We start from the raw sequence: 20,590 nt of genomic DNA, 5'->3' as shown, positions 1-20,590 counted from the left end.
GGTCAGATGACGCAGTCTGTTGTGACTGGTCTACTCTGCTCTGATTGGTCAGATGACCCAGTCTTTTGTGATTGGTCTACTCTGCTCCGATTGGTCAGATGGCCCAGTCTGTTGTGACTGGTATACTCTGCTCTGATTGGTCAGATGACCCAGTCTGTTGTGATTGGTCTACTCTGCTCTGATTGGTCAGATGGCTCAGTCTTTTGTGATTGGTCTCTGCTCTGATTTGTCACATATGCCCAGCATAATAGGGGCACCTTTTAAAATTAAAACTTAATACAATTACTAAATTATATATTTTTACAAATGCAGATAGAACCCCATACTATAATAATCTTGTACTTATTCAACAGCAAATAAACAACTTCAACAGACTTGTGTCAGTTCAAGTCTGAATTGAATTTGATGTGAGAGATAAATTTGCCGCTGTAAAATGATACAAACACAATAAGCAGAATTATGCAGTCTTTCTATTGTGTTGTGCACACAGACACGAACAGTGCAACAAGTGTAGTCTGATTCACAAACAAACTCAAACTCATAAATGATCAGCATCAGGCGGATTGTTGCTGACTTGCTAAATCGCAAAACTAATCACCATTTTCAAACAGGTTTCCAAACATTCCCTTACAACATTCCCCATAAGTTAAGAAGGAAGGCACAAGTTAATAGGTTTTAAATGCTCACTATCAATAACTGATCCCTTTTTTTTTTTTACACCAAAGCACAATTGTTTAACTTATGTTGACAGTATGATATTGTGCAAATACTGTGTTAAAACGCCTGTGTTATGGCAATTTTTCACTAAACAATCATCTTTGGCATAAGAGACAGTCTGGAATCAAATAATCATTTCAAAAGTAATTTATTCTTGCAAGAAGGCCCAGTTGCCACACAGAAGTCACAAGTACAGTCTGTGGAACAAGTGCGACCAGGAGAGAGAGGCAGGCCAGTCTTTATACTGTTACTGTTATCTTCAAGGTTCTTTAAACACTCCAAAGATGGATAAGACACTCCAGTGATCCTATTATACACTGAACTTTAGTTTAGCTTAACTTACAGCTTGCAAGTCCTAACTTGGACACCCTTTGACCTTAGGGGTCAGGGCTTCGGCCTTCAAAGCTCTCCCCCTCTTCTCCTGCCTCACAGAAGTTCCACATCAATCATTATATCACATGGTCAGCAGCACACATAGAAGTCAATCCTGTGTATGTTAATGAAAATCAAAGTAAGTAATGAAAATCAAAAATCTCCCATTACACCTGTCAATCATAGTAAGCTGTGTTCACATTTAGTTTAGTTTCATATGAAACCCAGAGCTCTATTTATAGATGCACGCAAAGTTCAATCGAGGTGACCTGCATCTGATTCAGGACTCAGAAACATTGTTCGTCTGCTGATATTCCTTTGAAAAGCAATGAAAGAGTTTTGTTTTTGTCCCAGATTTACACAATCTCTCATTGAAATGTCACAGTAAATCTATACAGCTGAGTGAATATCACACAGGTTGACATCAATCCAAATTTGTCACAATGTGTGTCAGCTCAACTTTCTTCTTTAGCTTTAAACAATTTCTGCAGACCGGTTCTGCTACGTACAATCAACAGCCTTCTCATCCGCCACTGCAAAACAAGCAAACCCTAAGCCTTCAGGGCATCAACACCCAACACAACTAATAAGAGAATCGCCCATCAGCGCAGACACTTCAAACTCCATATCAAATACACCAGGAGCATCTTTAGCAGGTTCTTACGGCTTTGGGAAGGAAACTCGCAAATCATTGTGCTTATTGTCTCTGAAAAGTTCATGCATAGCATTTCAAATATTAAAAAATGACAAGTACTCCTGATTTCTCAAATATGTGCTAAAACCAATAGCAATGAGGTCCCTTACGAAAAAGAAGTTTATTCAAGTGTTCTATTAGTATACTTCTTTTAAACTAAAAATAAGAAAGTATACTTTCAGCCTACATTTTATATACTTCTCAGAAATATACTTAAAATTACACTTCAGTGTACTTGACTTATACTGAGAGAAAAGTCCAAGTATATTTGGCCTGTACTTAAACTCAATTTTTTTGATCGAGATATACTTAAAGTATAATTAAGTATTCAAAGTATACTTGGCTTGTAGTTGTGTTAACTATAGCCTTGTAGCTTATTAAACATACTTTTTTTTTTTTTGCATAGTTTTTCATATAGCCTACAGTCTTATGAAGCTTACATTGTTTGAAAATATTGATTAGAATATTGATATAAAACTATGTTTCTAATTCTGCGTATCTGAAATTTTGTGTAGGCTAGTCCACTGGTAGTGTATAGGAATTTACTTTAATTCTACTTTACTCTTTCCCCACCGTTGACTGAATTTTCCAGCTATCCATGTTTCCACTGTTATACGGTAGGGGGCTCGGCATTCAAGTGTTGTTTTTAAAATGAGTTAAAGTACAGTTAATGGTATTTTTCAAGTATAAAAAATAACATTTGAACATAATAGTATAGGCCTACTGCAAGTGCAAAAATAATAAATGAATAGTAAATTATAAGTATAATGTTATGTTCACTTAAAGAAAACTTACAAGTATACTTGCAGTATAAACTACTAAACTAGTAGTTTACTGAGTAGTTTACCTTTCATTAACTTAAAAAATTACTAGTATTAAAATAGTAAACTACTAGTATACTTATTAGTTCACTTGTAGTACAGGTGCATTACAAATGAGAAACCTAGTTGTGTACTTAAAGTTTACTACTGTTACACTTATAGTACACTTAGACTTATACTTTTATATACTAAAAGTGGGCCAATTTAGTCCCAAGCAGTATTGAAATAGTACACTTACAAGATTACTACAAGTACACATTGATATTAGTATACTTACTACATAAAGTATCCTTAAAAATATACTTGAACATTACTTAAGTATACTTCATAAAATTAACTTGAAGTATACTTCTTTTTCGTAAGAGGATTATGAGCTGAGCAAATTAATAATATTTTGACACAGACATATCTGAAAAGTAAAACAAACGAATGAGGTGTCAACTGGTGTCAACTGGCAGAAATAAATATTTTGTTACTGAGCTCACAGTGTGCAATTTGATAATATAAATATTATTGGAAATCTAGCAATTGTGTTCTCAAGAGAGCTACTGTATTTAATGATTAAACAATACATGCTTCCAAATGAAAGTATTTTGGTAGGCGGCAGAGTCCTACACAGAAAGCTTAATGAAAGAGCCTTTGTTTGGGAACATTCAAGATATATTGTGTGTTTCTGTGTTATCCCCCCACCCCCCACACCCCACACACACGTTTAACTTAGCCATCTAAACGAGGACATTCCATGGACCTAATGGTTTTAAACTGTACAAACTGTTTATTCTCTCCCCATCCCTAAACCTACCCATCACACAAAACTTTCTGCAGTTTTACATTTTTAAAAAACCTTTAATTACTTGATTTCTATACCAAATTTACAAATGAGGACGTCCCTAAAGGGAGGTTTTTGGAGATTTTGTCAGGTTTTGGTCACTTCTGGGAACAAATCTATCCCCAAAATATAGTCAAGTAGACACGCACGCACGCACGCACACACACACACACACACACACACACACACACACACACACACACACACACACACACACACACACACACACACACACACACACACACACACACACACACACACACACACACACACACACACACACACACACACACACACACACACACACACACACACACACACACAAACTTTCAGTGACAGCTGCATATTATTACAGTCCGCTCTGAAAGTTTGCAGCTGTTTCACATGACGACTTTTAAAGCCTGCTCATCTATATGTGCAGCTTCTGAAAGCTCTTTTGTGGTCAAATCTTCCGGCCGCCTACATTTCACAATGACCGGTTAAAATCTCTTAAAAGGTGTATGATACAGATATTGAACTCCTTTGTGCTGGGTCTTTCCAAACATGAACAGGAAGCAAGTGTCACATATTTTAGCTTCTATATCAGTCAATCTTCAGCCATTATGTAGATAGTGTGTAGCCAGTGTAGACTGGATTGGATTTCAACCAAACTGTGTGCTCACATACTGCTTAGGACGTATTTTATTGGTCGTGGGTGACTTTTGCTGCATCTTTGTTTTTGGCAAACATCCAAGACTTTCTTATTTTAACCTCTTTTAATTAATAAATTAATAAAAGAAATCAATGAAGAATTGGTCCTGTTTCTGTTAAGGAATACCGACCTCTTGGACAATACTGTTAAAATCATGTGCTTTTCAGGCACATTTCATATCCATAAATCCAGACTGACCGCATTTTCCCCCCTATTTTGTTCCGAGATGAAACATTTAGCTAATTGCCTACTTTAACTAACTGTGATGGATTTTTAATAGATAAGATAGTAAACTATCTTTTAAACTAACCATGTTTCTAACATCTAAACCTTACTTCCCCTTTTAGGCCTAACATTCTAACACTTTGAAACAAAATGTACTAAAGCGTTCTGGTCTTTGGCCTATTGTGTTATGGAAAATTCTGAAGTGCTGACAATGACAATATCAACAATATACTGTCTGCATTGTCTCATGACAGTATTGAGTAATCAACTGAACTCTTAACCCTTTCCTATGTTTTTTTTTATGATTCGTGATAATTTTGCTTCTACCTAGTAACAGAATGGTTTGTCTATGAAGAACCAATCAAATTGTAGGGAAATTATGTAATGTATCATGTAATTTTCGCCATGCTCCTATTCTATAAAACAGGGTTCTTGCAGGTTTCAGTAAGTAAAATTTAAGACCTTTTTAAGACATTTTAAGACCATAAAGATTGAAATTTAAGACCTACACGACGCATTGCCAAAAAAATATTCAAATCAAAGAATTCATTTTATTTCAATGAATTCAGTAATTGAAAAAGCATTCATTTAATTTACAGATAAAGCAATCACATTAGTAACCTTCCACACCCAACAACGTGTCAGAGAAAAGAACAGAATCAGATATAAAAAAAATTATAGAAAATTTTACTTTGCATATTATAATGTAAAAAACACATAATTAGTTGATTTTAGTTGATCATAGTTAATCATAACTAGAGATGAAATGGCATGAACATTTCATGATTATAGTGACAAAAATGATCACGGTTATCACAGAATCCTGTTCAAAAAGTACTAATGCTAGACAATGAAATCAATTCACCAAGTTTTATGTCGATAAGCAGCAAATAACAAATACAATTAGCATCAATATGCACTTTTTGTTTACATAAACATTAAAATAATACCATTAAAAATGTTGGACCCAGTTAACTGCCCAGTGGCTTCAGTCGCTTCTCTGACGGGCTCTCCCCGTCCACGCTTAAGGTCTATGTGGCGACCAAAGCTGCCTTCCACACGCCTTTAGGGGTGGGCACCCTGGGGAGACACCCACTTATAATACGTTTCCTTCGTGGAGCAAGGAGGATGAGGCCTGTTGTCCAGCCCAGGGTCCCCACGTGGGACCTGGCTGTGGTTCTTGAGGGGTTATCCCTGGCACCCTTCGAACCATTGGACACTATGTCTGAGAAATTTCTATCTTTAAAAGTTTCTATCTTTCCTGCTCGCTATTACTTCCCTGAAAAGAGTCGGTGATTTGCAGGCGCTATCCGTTGCTCCCTCTTGCCTCGACTTCGCTATTTCTTCGGCTTACGAGGCGCGCATCTTGCCTTCGCCTCTTCTAATAAGAGCCCACTCAACCAGAGGAGTGGCTTCCTCTAAAGCAGGTGTTTCCCTTCAAGAGGTCTGTGATGCCGCAGGATGGGCCTCCCCACACACCTTCATAAGACATTACAGTCTAGATCTGCCCTCTACACCGGGCTCACAAGGGCTCTCGTCTTGAGTGTGCCAAATTGCTTATATTATATCTCTCAGTGTGGCGCAGTGGGCATTTCGTTCCCAATTCGATTCTCGAAAGGGAACGTCTCAGGTTACGTCTCAGGTTCCACCAATCAGAAGCTGACGCTGTTATGTGCCGGAGTCCTTTTATAGCTTCCGCATCACCGTCACGAGTGACGTCATGACGCAACACCAATCAAGATTGGACTAGTTCTATACAGACTTCAGACGCGTCACGCTGAAGGCGTTCCCCAATGTGTCGAATCTCGCTTTCAATGTTGTTACGGCAAGGGCGAAGCTGGTTGGTTGGTTCTTGTCACATGACCTGCGGTGCGTTTGCGGCATTCTGAAGAGTTGAGATTTTTTTTTATCTCGCTGCACCTGGAAAGAAACGAGCGCGTCGCTTCAATTATGAGCGCGGTTACATTTAAACGAACTTGAGCGCGCAAAAGACGCGATATGTGAACGCGTACTGCTAGCTCTGGTACTGGTAGCTCTGGTACTGGTAGACCCCTGCTCTAGAGCTCCGCTTTGTAGGCAAAGACTCGATACTTTTTTGCTACTTTGTAATAACTTTCTGCGGCCAGCGTTTCTGGAAATGAACGAGGGTAAAACATTTTTAAGACCTGACTAAATGAAATTTAAGACCGCGGATGAAAATCTGGCCGTTTTTAAGACGTTTTAAGGCCTTAAAGTTAAAGGTCAGAATTTTAGACTTTAAGACTTTTTAAGACCCCGCGGGAACCCTGATAAAAACTGTTGTATTCCTGTTTGCTGGTGGGATTCTCTCTGAAATTTGTCTGAGATCCTCTGGCCGTAATTAAAGCTTCTTCTTGGGGGAGATTCTCTGGAGAACTGCTCGAGAACTCTCCTGGCCGTGATTACAGTTTTTTCCAATTGCTAACACACAATTTTGCAAACTAGGCTGGTTTTATCAAAATACTTATCAATTCACAAAACCACACACCCAAACTGCAAAATACCTAATATATCCTGCAAAATGAAGCACTGCAACCAAAACTACATATAGCATTATCAAAATCAAACTTTTGCACGAAATGGCACACACTTCATTCATATTACCAGATTTTTGTCTAACCAACTACACACTGTTGGGCATAATGAAAAGCACTCTCATCTTTGGTATGCTTTGCCATAATACTAAAAGAGTTCAAATTGTAGAAAATTCTTCAGATTGTTCACATGCACAGAAATATTTGCAGATACACACACATGCCGTTGAAACATTTCAGGCAGTGTTTTGAAATGGCAAACATGTGACTTTATGTCAGATTGTTGTTGTCTTATGCAGAGAACCGTGTTCAGTGCATTTAACAAGTGCCATTTTGAATTGCAAAATGTGTGTAAAGCAGAAAATTTGTTTAGACTTTTGGAGACTTGAGAAGAGGTTTTGCTCTCTGTGTGTCAGTTTAAATAATTGTGCTGTGCATGTCATTTGTCATTTGTCATGGTTTTGTTTTTGGGTTTGTTCACGTCATGTTTCCTTGTCTGTCATGTGATCCCTTGTAAGTCATGTGATCCTGCCATGTGTTCCCTTGTCTGTGTCATGTTGTCATTGGTTCATTGTTTCATTGTTCACAGGTGTCCCTTGTCTTGTGTGTATTTAAGCCCTCATGTTTGCCATGTGTCTTGGTCAAGTATTGTTCCCTGTAACCACTGTTTGTGAGTTCTATTCAAGTTCATGTCTTGTTTTGAGTTTTCATGCCACGCCATGTTTTTGTTTCATGTTTGGTTTTGTTTATAATAAACTGCACTTGGGTTCTCATTTACATTTGCCTCCAGTGGATACTTTACATCATTTCAGTGTGTTAGCAATTGGAATAAAATAAAATAAAAAAGGTAAATGTAAATAAATAAAAATAAATCTCAGATTTTCTTTTCATGTTTTTCTCTACGGAGCCCCTAAAGGACATTTTGATGTAAAAATATTTTTTTACATTTACCTTTTTTTATTCCCTGGCGGAAACAAGCTTCCATAGAATAGAGCAATTATTTTTGGCTAGATAGGAAAGGAAAAAAATCTAAATGCATATATTATATTATTAATAAAATTTTTTCTCTTTCTCACTTTTTCTCTCTGTGTGATTTCATGTCATTGTGTAATGCCGATATAGTGAGTAATAATAATGCTGCTTGTTACAAACAGTATAGTTAATCTTTGCTACATTAAAACACTCAAGACAGACTTTATTATCAGGATGAGATATTAAATGTCAAGTAAGAGGTTAAAGGTTAGTGTAATGTGAACGCATGCATGCACGAGCAGGACAGGCGAGCAGGACTGATGAAGCTTACCTGCGCATGCAGTCCAGAGCTCTCACAAAGTAATCTTTATTGAGCTGGTGCTCGTCCCGCAGCAGAGAGCACTGCTCCAGTGTCACTGACATAGACGTCCTGTCTTTGGCACTTTTACAGCTGGTGAAGCGGATACCATTCATCCGTCGACAGATCTGAGGAGAGTCGTGACAGATGGGATCGTTTTTAATTTCGCTGCCTCAGGATGAAGTATGGCGTTGATGAATTGATGGTGATAAACTTGATAAACGTTCACTCTACGCTGGTTAAACTTTGCAACTAATCTACGGATCACAATTACAATCTGTTACACCCCTACTTTTGATTAATGTGTATTATAGGGATAGTTCATCCAAAAATGAAAATTACCCCATGATTTACTCGCCCTCAAGCCATCCTAGGTGTATATGACATTCTTCTTTCAGTCGAACACAATCAGAGATATATTTTAAAAAAAAAATCCTGGCTTTATAATGGAAGTGAATGGGGGGCGAGATTTTGAAGCCCAAAAAAGTGCATCCCTCTGAATTGTCAAAACACCTCTCAAAATGCTTGCTACAGAAGCAAAAAACGCAAAAAATCAAACCCGATCCCAATTTCTTTATGACAGATGAAAGTTTCGGAGGCAGAGGTCGTATTTATTTTTGACGTGCGCAAATTTCGGACGAGAATTTCGGACTCAGTGTGCAAAGACCTTAACCCCTGACGCGATGTATGACGTAGGATGTAGGAGTATCGTAAGCTTATGGCGCTTTTCCACTGCATGGTACGGTACGGTTCGGTTCGGTTCGGTACGGCACGCTTTGGCGCTTTTCCACTGCATGGTACGGTACGGCTCGGTTCAGTACGGCTCACTTATGACGCATTTCCACTGCATGGTACGGTACGGTACGGCTCGCTTCGGCTCGCTTTAAATGGTACCACCTCTGTTGAGGTTCCAAGCGTACCGTACCGATACTAAAATGTGACGTGAAAACACTGCAGATCACTGATAGGTCAGACAGAATCATCACTACCAGCGTCATTGTATTTACAACACGAGACACTAAACCCGCTAGATTTAAATAGCCAGTAGACAACAGCCAACACTGTAGCGCCTGTTTTAAAAGTATTTGCTTCAAAAAAAAGAGTATAAACTTAAAAAAAAGAAATGGTCAGTGTGGTCAGTGGACGAGGTGCAGATGTTCCTCTCGTTGGTTGCAGAGGAGCGGATGGGGAAACCCGGAATGAAAAATTCGCATTTAATATCATGATGTCATGGCAGTAGAGACGGCAACTATAACGATCAGTCACACCCACTTTGGAGCGGTACTAACTGCAGTGGAAAAGCAACCGAGCTAAAGCGAACCGAACCGTGCCGTACCGAGTTGAGTCGTACCACGCAGTGGAAAAGCGAAGCGAGCCGAACCGCTCCACGCCGAGTCGAACCGTACCGAGCCGTACCATGCAGTGGAAAAGCGCCATTAGACGCCTCGTGGTTTAAACAAATAGGGCTGTGCAACAAACTGTTCAAGATGGCAGCAATTACCCACTCAAGAGTCCATTTTGGCACGAATTAAAATGATATCTGCTTTGCAAATGTGAGCTAAGGGGACACAGTAGAGCACAGTTCCTGCACAAACTCTATGACCTTGAATTCAGCCTCACCATTCCTGCAAGCCACAGGATCTCCACATTCTTCCTCTTCTTGGTTACTACATTCTGTCCGAGTGTGTCAAGCAGTTCCTTAATGTCCGTCTGTGTCTGAAAGCACGGCAGGCCTTTGGAAAGAAGAAACAAAGAGAGAAGACACTTGAGATGTCACGCATCAACGAGTTTAAAGAGGGCTTGTTTGTCCCTGTATCGACAAGCACTAAAGATGAGATTGAAAAGTCTGGGGACATGTTATTTTTTGATAAACAGAGAGATGGAAAGAAGACAAGATGTGACATGCTGCGATGCAGTTTGGCATCCGTCTGCTGGGAGCATTCATCATCCCAAGCCGTCACGCTCCTTAGACGTGATTCACATTTCAGAGAACAATAAATTCCTGCACTCAAATCCTTAAAACATGAAACGCTGTGCTCTGCACAAACACAGCGGAAGTGCCGCACTGAACGCGAAAAAATAGGATATTTGATTAGCCTCATTTTCATTCGTATTACTTCCTTTTCAAGTATTAACAAAACACAAGTTGATATACAGACTTTAGACAAAAATATGACAAGACAAATATATTCCTTCCTGATTTAAATCTCTTTATCAGCCAATAATCAAAGGGTTTAAGTCCCATTATAATAAAATGACTGTGGCGAGCAGGACGAGGCCGAGGGCCGTGAGAGAGCGGCATGAGGCCGGTGGCGTGATTACTCTGATGAGCGACACCTGCGAGACGCACCGGTCTCGAATCTCTCACGGAGGAGCGGAAGCATAAAGGAGGAGCGACGACAGTGAAGAGCGAGAGAGGACAGGCCTGATTTTATGTTGTGTTTTGTTTCTGTTTTGTGTGGCCAGCAGTCGTCCGTGAGGGGCTGCTGGCTTTTACTTTCATTTTTGTATTTGTTTATTTATTTATTAAAATGTTGAATGTTCGCCGGTTCCCGCCTCCTTCTTCCCGGGTTTCGGCACCAATGTAACGAAGTTCAGATGTTACGGGAAGAAGGAGGCGGGAACCGGCGAACATTCAACATTTTAATAAATAAATAAACAAATACAAAAATGAAAGTAAAAGCCAGCAGCCCCTAACGGACGACTGCTGGGGAAACAGTCGTCGCTCCTCCTTTATGCTTCCGCTCCTCCGTGAGAGATTCGAGACCGGTGCGTCTCGCAGGTGTCGCTCATCAGAGTAATCACGCCACCGGCCTCATGCCGCTCTCTCACGGCCCTCGGCCTCGTCCTGCTCGCCACAATGACTTTATGTCATAAAATATAAAATCTGTTTATTGGACTTTATGCAAAAATGAATCTCAGTTCAACCCCAAAATTATTTTAAGATTTTATAATAGGGTTCCATTACTTAACGTTAGTTAATATATTAGCAAACATTAACTAACTATACATTTCTTACAGTATTTACTAATCTTTGTTAATGTTAGTTATTAAAAATACAACTGTTCATTGTTAGTTCTGTTAGCTTGGATCCATTCAATAATATTAACAAATACAACTTTTGATTTGAATAATGTATCAGTAAATGTTGAACATTAACTGAGATTAATAAATGCTTTAGAATTATTTTTCAGTGATAGTTCATGTAAACTAATGTAGTAACCTTATTGTAAAGTGTTACGAAAATGATTAATAAGAATGTTGAGAAATTAACGAGAATGTTGGGTTACATTTTATTTTAAGGTGTCCTTGTTTCAGTGTAATTATACAAATAAGTACTGAGTAATATTAATTAACAACATGTCCTTACTATATTATTGGAGTTAGGGTTTGGTTTAGGTTTAACTGCATAATTGTAACTATGCATAATTTACTGTTATTATAATTACATGTAAGATGTGTAACAGGGACACTTTAAAATAACGTATTAAAGAATGTTTGCATTTTTAATATCAAAATCAACAATATTTGCAGTGCACAATCCTACGTTTCTAGCTAATTTCTAAATAAATAGTCTGATGTTCCTCATTTGCAAGTGGCTTTTGATTAAAGTGTCTGCTAAATGACTAAATGTAATATAAAACACAAAGCTCAGTTTCTTGAGTGTTGAACTTACATTCAGACGGCACTGTGTTCGTTAAGGATTTATAGTAACCTTCTAGAATCTCGAAGTTCTTCTGGTTTATCCTCTCCTGTAAAGATATGTCACCGAACCTGAGAGGGAGAGACAAAGAAGAGCACATCAATCATGCATCAGCTCAGACATGCTTGTGTGCTTGGCTGTGCACTCATGTTTCATGTTCATCAGTCAGTGCTTGTACCTCTCAGCGATGGTTTGTTGCTCATTTATCCCCACGTTGAAGAGCACGGGGAGCACGCGTAGTGGCTTGCCCTCGCGCAGCTCGTCCGGGAGCGTTTGGAAGGCATGATGTGGGAGAGGCACCTCGACAGTGTAACGGTCTCTGGGATGAAAAAAACAAACAAAAAAAAACAGCTCAAATTTCAAAACTCTGTCAACACAAGCATGCAGCCGCTCAACTTACAGGTTCACACAGCTTCTTTTACAGTCTTTTTTTCCACTTTTGAAAATCTTTTTGGTTCCACAAAGAACCTTTCAGTGAACAGTTCTTAAAATAACTTCTTTATTAGAGTAAAGAACATTTAAATAACCTTTTTTCCACATGCAGATTTTTATTAAGCTGAATGTAAAAGAACCAAGTATAATCTATGTGAATATAGCCATTTTATTCTGATATAATCATGTTTCTGACTGTGTCTGTGTATAGTATGTGTAGAGGTCTGTAACAAGAATGGAATGTGTCTGAATATTTTGTGGACTCACGCTCTGCCATTACATAAATGATGAGATTTCCTTCTGCCATTACACAATATTTGTGGCGGGGACCTCTCATATAAATCATTCCACTTTCTAAGAACAGACTGGACTCACAACCAAAAATGGGGCAGAGTTTGAAATGAATAAGATGTATTGACCCCAGGAGAGCTCCAGGAAAACTGTATAAGAAGAGTGTGCGAGAGCTGGTCCAGTTGTTGGTCAGTTGTTGACCAACTCGGCTTTATTTCTTTGTAACAAAGTCTATCTTCTGGCATCAAAACCCCAAGACTTCGAGAGTGATTTTTGACATAGGCGAAAGAAGCCACTACACACTATAAAGAACCTTTTGTGGAATGGAAAGATTCCATTGATGTTAAAGGTTCTTTATGGAACCACAGATGTCAATAAAGAACATATATTTTTAAGAGTGTTCCGTTCAAAATTTTGGGGATGTTTAAAAGATGTTTAAAAGTTTTTGAAAATGGTCTCTTCTGCTCACTAAGGCTGCATTTACAAAAATGCAGTGAAACAATAAAATTGTGAAATATTATTACAATTTTAAAGAACTGTTTTCTATTGTAATATATTTAAAAATGTAATTTATTATCTGAATTTTCAGCATCATTACTCTAGTCTTCGGTGTCACATGATCCTTCAGAAATCACTGTAATATGAGGATTTGATGCTCAAGAAACATTTCTCATTATTATCAATGCTAAAATCAGTAAAACCGCTTCATATTTTTGTGGAAACAGCTAAATATTTTTTTTCCTGGATTCTTTGATGAACAGAAAGTTCAAAAGAACGGCGTTTATTTGAAATAGAATTTTCGGAAATTCAGAAATTTTAATTTGGTAACACTTTACAATAAGGTTCATTAGTCACCATTAATGAATGTATTAACTAACATGAACAAACCATGAGCAATACATTTGTTACTGTATTTGTTAATTTTTGTTAACGTTAGTTAATAAAAAAATACAGCTGTTCATTGTTTGTTCATGTTAGTTCACAGTGCATTAACTAATGTTTACAAGATTTTAATAAAGTATTATTAAATGTTGAAATTAACATTAACGAAGATGAATAAATGCTGTATAAGTGCAGATCATTATTAGTTCATGCAAACTACTGTAGTAATCTAATGTTAACTAATGAACCTTATTGTAAAGTGTAACTGTATATATTGTAACATCATACATTTGAAATATTACACATTATAAATATTAACGTCAGGACTCGAGCTTGGGCTGTCGGAAGTGCAACTGCGCTGCCTGTAATGACACCGGCTCTGACTCATAGCGGTTTTAAAATTCCCTGATATTTCCAAGTTTTCATGACTGTGGGAACCCTGTCTATGAATGCGCACTGACAGACACATGCAAACCCCCTGTGAATGTGGGGTTTCTCTCACCGTCTACCGCTGATGGTGGGCTGCAGACTGACTGCTTCTTCAGACGCTGCCTCTGTGATCCTGAAGGTCACTCTGTGTAGGTCAGAGATCCCCACCTCCATGTCCTCCAGCATTCCTATTTCTTCACCTGCGTGACAAACATCTGTGTTAATATATATATTAACGTTTTGGGACGTCTGTCTTTACATGCACATAAACTTGAATGACATCCCATTCTTAATCCAAAGAGTTTAATATGGAGTTGGCCCACCCTTTGGAGCTATACCAGCTTCAACTCTTCTGGGAAGGCTTTCCACAAGGTTTAGGAGTGTGTTTAGGGGAATTTATGACCATTCTTCAAGAAGCGCATTTGTGAGGTCAGGCACTAATGTTGGACGAGAAAGCCTGGCTCACAGTCTCTTCTCTAATTCATCCCAATGGTGATCTATCAGGTTGAGGTCAGGACTCTGTGCAGGCCAGTCAAGTTCCTCCACACCAAACTCGCTCGTCTTTATGGACTTGGCTTTGTGCACTGGTCATGTTGGAATAGCAAGGGTTCATCCCCAAACTATTCCCACATAGTTGGGAGCATGAAATTGTCCAAAATGTCTTGATATGTTGAAGCATTAAGAGTTCCTTTCACTGGAACTAATGGCTCGTTTCCACAGAGCGGTACGGTACAGTAGAGTACAATTCGGGATGGTAAACCCTGATTCGGCTTGCGTTTCCACTACCAACAGTAGCATACTTGATAGGCGTGGTGTAGCCTATGCCGAAAAGAAGCGATCAACGTCATTTTCGTTCGAAGAAGAAAGCAACATAGTAAACAACAATGGATGACATACAGCAGATCTTGTTCTTGCTTCTCGGCATTTGGCTGTTTGTCACAAGAAGCCAAGCGCCAACATTAGGCGTTTCTCAATACCAAGTATGCAAAGTTAGGACTTGCCAAGTCTGACTCAGGAGAATGACTCCCGAGGACGTGAGTGTTCTGGTGGTACTTCAGGGTCTTCTTTTTGATACAATATTATGTCACATGACATACCAAAATGCATTATGGTATAAAATGGTCATTGATGTCTGTTATCCAGGACTGACATTAGAGAAATCACAATTTGGAGACAAAAGTCTTTCTGTCATAAAAATTTAAATAAGCTTAGTATTACAGGGTTCCCACACCTTGGTTAACCTCAAATTCAAGGACCTTTCAAGGACTTTCCAGATCCAATACCCTCAAATTTAAGGACTTAATGTGGGGACACATTTCAAGTGATTGCAAGTGATTGTGGTTACATTGTGTTACCTTGTAAGATACATTGTTACAGTTTTCATGTGTCAAACACAACTATGAAAAAAAGCATTTTTTTTTTACCATATGCCAGAGATCTGATATTCTATTTGTCGTATTTCTGTTTTGCATAAAACTGAAGAATATTCATTACATCCTATACTGTATTCTAAAATTATCTGATATTAACTTTTGCATGGATCTTATTGAAAAGAGCTTAGGCTCATGCAACCAGAAGTTTTAATATATTTGAATATGCTTTTAAAGGAGTAGTTCACTTTAAAAGGAAAATTAGCCCATGATTTACTCACCCTCAAGCCATCATAGGTGTATATGACTTCTTCTTTCAGACGAATACAATCGGACTTATATTAATAAACACCCTGATGCTTCCGAGCTTTATAATGGCAGTGGATTGCAACCATCAGATTGAAGCAAAAAAGTGCATCTATCCATCATAAAAGTGCTCCACACGGCTCGGGGTGGTTACTTGAACACAATATACAGTCATTGACAGAACATATTTAAGTTAGTATGCATAGGCCACGAAGTGTTGGCAAAATAACACATTAGCAGACCGGAGGGAATAATATGGAATTTTTTTACAGAAAACTTCTTGCACAAAATAAATTCAAGCACTTTCAACGACCTGTATCTATGTATGTTTATTTAAAAAAACTTTCCAGGGCCTTGACTTTTTTTTTCTTTTTCAGATCCACAAACTTTCAAGGATTTCAAGGACCTGTTGGAACCCTGGTATTACCACTATATTTGTAGGTATCGTTGAAAACATCAAAACAATTATGGCCAAGTATATTTTAAATACTTTTATTTATATTGTTTTACATTTTTGTCGTATTTTTGTATTCAGATTTTAAGCCGGGACAGTTACCCGGAATGACATTTTGGGACTTTTGAGCTTAATAGTTCCCTAAAGATGAATTATTATTATATAGCGCACATACCTGTATTTTCTTCCTGTTTTCGGTCGAAGTCCACAGTAGTCGATTGTCGAGTTCACGCGCATAGGTTTAATATCTATGATCACGCGTGTGAACTCGACAATCGACTACTGTGGACTTCGACCGAAAACAGGAAGAAAATACAGGTATGTGCGCTGGCTGAATTAACTTCATTTTTATTAATATCTTTCACATCTACTGCAGTCAGATTCACCATGTTCACTCTGAAGGAATCACTCACAATGGCTGGGCACTTGTAATGACACATCAAGGATGTTAAGAGGCTAAAAGCAGATTTAAAACGTGCCCCATTGAAGTCAACAGGGTGCAAATTTTAAAAAGAGGATAACACGGTGTAGGCAACACCGATTTTTGTCGTTGTTCTCTGTACTGACAGCACTCCAAATGTACAAAAAAAATTAGCTCAATGTTAAAATTGACCGGAGTTCTCCTTTAAACTAAAACTAAAGCCATAAAAAAACAATAACATTGAAACAAAACAAACATTAACTGACATTTTTTTAAATTTCAGTAGGAAATTTTCCCAAGTTAATTTAACTTGATGCACCAAAATAACGAATACTGAAAAAAAAATAAAACTATAACTAATAAAAATGACAAAAGCACACAACAAAATGACTAAACCTTTAAAAAAAGAAATCTAAAATATCTCAGTGATACTAAAATAACATTGCCTAACTTCAACATTCATTTACCAACCAACACTATTTGACCAACTGATAGGAATGCTGATTCTGGAACATGTTGTACTTCACCTTAACCAATCTAATTCTCTAAACATTTCTGCAAGAGTTACATGAGTAAACTGTTGAAAATAATCTCCCCACTGGCATTGCCTCAAAGGATCAGCTTTCCCTGTGTGCAGCAAACAACTGTAGTGATTCATGAGTCATCAAACACACTTCACTTCATCAAATAATCACAACAGCCTCGAGGTTTTCAACATGACAAGAGCGATGAACTTAGTTCAAAATCTAACCTAAAGAGCGCATGCAGCTGTAAGTGTTTACTTCAAAGTTTGGTTGCTGTTGGAAACAGCAATACGAATAACTACACTATGATTATACTAACACTCTTATTGGCAATAAGCCAAGGTTGCATTACGGTCAGTAAAACCATGAACTTAGCCTCAAACTGGCTTATTGTTTCAATAAAACACTTCTAACAGCAATATGACAAAATAGGGATGCACTGATGTTATAATTCAAATTATGCTTAACAACAAATAATTGATATTAAAGTTCTACTGCTATTTAGTTTACATAAATTACTAAACACTAACAACTAAAATAATGCTTCAGTTAAATTTCGGCATCATGACATTGAAATGTACAGTATGAAAAATTGAGATTTGGTAAAGATTACATTTAACAGTGTTATTTATTAATTATTATATTTTTAACTCTTTCCCCACCAGTGTTCTTCATCCATTTCACAAAAATGTCATGGCCCCCAGAATATTTTGTTGTATGAATATCTGAACATACAATATTATCAAAAGAAAGAACAAACCCTCTGCTTAAAAAAATAAAAAAATTAAAAAACTTTTATTCGGTTACACTATTTTAAGGTGTCATCGTTACAGTGTAATTATATATTTAAGTACTGAGTAATATTAAGCAACTACATGTACTTACTATAGGGTTAGGGTAGGATTAGGATTTGGTTGAGGGTTAGTTGCATGTAATTATGCATAGTTTATTGTTATTACTTTGGTAATTACATGTAACATATGTAACAAGGACACTGTAAAATAAAGTGTTACCTTTTATTCTAACTTCCTGCAGTCTTTTTTTTTTATCAACACTTGAATATGGGTGTTACATGTATGGTCTGTCTCCTATGTTTCATCGTGTTTTTGGTTTAGTCCTGTGACCCAGTTTTCCCCTGTCTGTCTAATTAGTCATCTCCTTCACCTGTGCCCTGTTAATTATCTAATTAAGTTCCTTTTGTTTGCTCTATGTATTTAGACCCTGTGTTCTCCCTCATTCTTCGTCCGTTCTCGTTAATGTTAAGTGTGGTTTTCTCCTGGTTCCTGAGTTTTGTCATTAAATACTATTATTATCCTCCTTTGTCTTCGTGCTATTTCCACTACCACATTACGTAACAATGGGAAAGTTTCATAAGAAAAGCAACATTTTGAGCAAAATTTTTTTTGTCAGACTGCATCTGGATTGGATTCTGAATGATAATCAAAACACAGATGGAGTAGATCGAGTCCTTCCCTAATGCTTCACATGCTCCTGTCATCCTGGGTCGACATTTAAAAGTAAAAGTAAAATTAGGCAGTTATGATTTATATGCAGTTTAATGTTGATGATCGTGTTATTTTGCATATGATCACATAATATATCGCTTGTTTCTTCTTCTTCGCCTGTGTTTTGATCAGGAGATTCAGTACTCATTCAGAAGATGCATAGAAAACACGGAAAGCCATAAAATGTCATCTTTGGCGCTTTCTCATAAAAGACGAGATAACTCGTCAATGTCGGGGAAAGAGTTAAATATTAAAAATGTAATAACTTTATGTGAGCATTAGATGTCTTAAATGTCAAAAATGTAACAACAACAGAAATGAGATTGCACAATTAAATATCAACTGACATTTTTTATATATATATATTTTATTGGCCTTTGGAATTAAAATAGCCCCACATCATCACATAGCCTTCACCATACCTAGAGATTGGCATGGAGTACTTTCCATAAGATCATCTCTCAATGCAAATCAAACCAGCTATTAGGCTAATAGCTGAAATAAAACCATGCCAATCTTTTTAATTAAGGCATTAAATTCAATTTCCAAAAGATGATTTTTTATTCCTCTTTTTAGTCAACTTTAGCATGGGTGTCTAAACTTATGCATAGCACAGTATATATATATATATATATATATATATATATATATGTATGTATGTGTATATATATATATATATATATATATATATATATATATATATATAATTTTTTAAATAAAAAATCTAAAAATATTGTCCAATATCCGATATGGTATCAATACCATTTTGCATCCCTATGACAAAAGATGCCAAAATTGCAATAAATAGCATATATGTTTTATTAATAGTAATAAATCAGAAAATTACGTATTAGGGTTGCACTAAGTAACATGAACAAAACCGAATTAAATTGTTAATCGCAATCATTTATATGATAATTAATCGTCAGCACAATATTCATGATCGTGACAGGCCTAGTTTGAATAGTTAATTTGCATTGAGTTGCTTTCAGCAGGTTATTTTGCTGTGATTGTATGATCTGATGCAGGACACTCACTGTAAGTGCTGAGCAGACTCTCAAACTGGGCCACCAGTCCGACCGCATGCAGCTGTCTGAGAAAGCCCTTATCCTCCAAACCCGCGTATAAACGCATGACAAATCCACACGCCAGTGCAGCCAGCTGTGAACACAACACACATATATCTTTACAAATGCCTTGTCAAAAAATTAGATGTGTGAACATGACATGGGATGAGAAAATTGAAGACTCAAATTTCATCATTTAATGTTTTTAGTATTATTATTACTTTTTTACCTTTTATTAATATTCATAATCAGTAATATTATGTATCTCTTTTATACTCTTTATATACATTCATAATTATTTGTACTCATTGTATTTTGTGAATATGTGGGAGAGACTTTGGGAGACTTTGGACTTGAGTGTGCTGCTGGACTGAAATGTATATGCAGTTTTTCATCAAGCATAGTATAAGGGGAATACATTCCAACGTTAATGGAAACCATATGTTCTTCTGCTGAATGTATGTGTTCCTATGGTGATGTAGTTTTTTCCTTGGTCAGGGATATAAAAACCAAGCCCTGTTTGTCCGAAAATCAGGAAGAGATGGAAATGTAGGAAAGATGACTGAGAAGCTGAATTAGACCTTCGCTTGGTCCATTGTCTCTTCCTCCTATGTTTTATAACCCAAATAAATAAGATATCTCTTGGCAAAATCACTGGTGTCTGTTTCCATGAAATTAAACAACAGGGGAAAGCAAGATTTTTAAATCAACAAAAATAATAATAAAAAAACTGGTCTAGACAGTTTTGCATTAATGTTAGAACAGAACAACTCCCTTCCCCACGCACATTTGACTAAAAAGACCAGCCAATCATGTCAAGTCACATTTATTTACACAGCGCTTCACAGTAATAATAAAATGGCAGTTTTAATATTGAAAAGTTCAATTCTGAAACAAATTCATTTTCAGCCGTAAAGCAGCTCCAAATGTCATTATTCAGCTCAATTCAGTTCAGTGTTGATTCATTTTAATCCA

The 20,590-nt window shown here is 37.2% G+C and overlaps 1 protein-coding gene and 1 long non-coding RNA gene across 8 annotated transcripts in view; both read right to left on the bottom strand.

The window, feature by feature from the left end:
• Positions 1 to 20,590, bottom strand: part of inpp4b (inositol polyphosphate-4-phosphatase type II B) — a 175,585-nt gene that overhangs the window by 2,406 nt on the left and 152,589 nt on the right. For all 7 annotated transcript variants that reach the window (XM_082164272.1, XM_082164274.1, XM_082164273.1 and 4 more), the window contains 6 exons: positions 19,586 to 19,709; positions 14,042 to 14,168; positions 12,113 to 12,253; positions 11,908 to 12,005; positions 9,852 to 9,964; positions 8,205 to 8,359 (listed from right to left, as the gene is read on the bottom strand). In XM_082164272.1, the coding sequence (XP_082020398.1) occupies positions 8,205 to 8,359; positions 9,852 to 9,964; positions 11,908 to 12,005; positions 12,113 to 12,253; positions 14,042 to 14,168; positions 19,586 to 19,709 (758 nt within the window). The remainder of the gene's footprint in view (positions 1 to 8,204; positions 8,360 to 9,851; positions 9,965 to 11,907; positions 12,006 to 12,112; positions 12,254 to 14,041; positions 14,169 to 19,585; positions 19,710 to 20,590) is intronic.
• LOC309494846 lies at positions 119 to 8,198 on the bottom strand. Its single transcript, XR_014204447.1, has 2 exons — positions 1,263 to 8,198; positions 119 to 783 (listed from the first exon to the last, which is right to left on the bottom strand). It is a non-coding gene; the product is annotated as an uncharacterized lncRNA (long non-coding RNA).

Source organism: Leuciscus leuciscus (genome assembly GCF_965113295.1).
Source record: "Leuciscus leuciscus genome assembly, chromosome: 3".
Taxonomy (NCBI): Eukaryota; Metazoa; Chordata; class Actinopteri; order Cypriniformes; family Leuciscidae; genus Leuciscus; species Leuciscus leuciscus.
The sequence above is the reverse complement of the archived record's forward strand: the minus strand, read 5'-3'. Positions and strand labels throughout refer to the sequence as shown.